This window comes from Priapulus caudatus, unplaced genomic scaffold (assembly GCF_000485595.1).
Source record: "Priapulus caudatus unplaced genomic scaffold, Priapulus_caudatus-5.0.1 Scaffold32, whole genome shotgun sequence".
Classification (NCBI taxonomy): domain Eukaryota; kingdom Metazoa; phylum Priapulida; class Priapulimorpha; order Priapulimorphida; family Priapulidae; genus Priapulus; species Priapulus caudatus.
Genome location: NW_014577093.1, coordinates 797,733 through 798,311, shown reverse-complemented (window position 1 = coordinate 798,311; position 579 = coordinate 797,733). Strand labels below are relative to the sequence as shown.

At 50.8% G+C, this 579-nt stretch overlaps 1 protein-coding gene across 1 annotated transcript in view; it reads right to left on the bottom strand.

Annotated features, from left to right (window-relative positions):
• LOC106816535 (SCO-spondin-like) overlaps positions 1–332 on the bottom strand; it is a gene marked incomplete at its 5' end in the record, with an annotated part of 6,618 nt that extends 6,286 nt beyond the window's left edge. The window contains 1 exon segment of the mRNA XM_014821164.1: positions 182–332. Within this exon segment, the coding sequence (XP_014676650.1) occupies positions 182–332 (151 nt within the window).
• Between the last annotated feature and the right edge of the window lie 247 nt (positions 333–579).

The window sequence follows — 579 nt, the reverse complement described above, 5'->3', positions numbered from 1 at the left end:
GTGTGTGTGTGTGTGTGTGTGTGTGTGTGTGTGTGTGTGTGTGTGTGTGTGTGTGTTTGTGTGTGTGTGTGTGTGTGTGTGTGTGAGCGCGTGTGTATGTGCTTGTGCGCGCGTGTGTGTCTGTGTGTGCGCACGCGTGTGTGTGCGGACGTATGTGCTACTGATGGATGTACACACTTACATGGACACGGGCCAGCCGTGCTTGCAGATGTAGAAAGAGCCACAGTCATTTGGGTCGTCAGCGAACGTCTGGTTTCCCAAATTAGGGTTGCATGCGTCCTCCACCTCGATTGGAGTTCCAAACCTCTTGGACCTCAGCGGGATAGCCACGGCTGCAAGAACAACGCAACGACATCAGTGCTATTGTCATCATCAACGTCAGCGCTATCGTCACTATCGACGCCGGCGCCATCGTCATCATCGACGTCGACGCTACCGTAAGCGCAAATATTTGATAAGTCTGATATGTTTTGTTTTCTCTATGTTCCAAATCGTGTCGTTGTGGCTGTCATCATTACGTGTCTGTCATTACGATGTCAACGATGTCGTTTCGTCACGTGATAACGACGCGAAGTAATC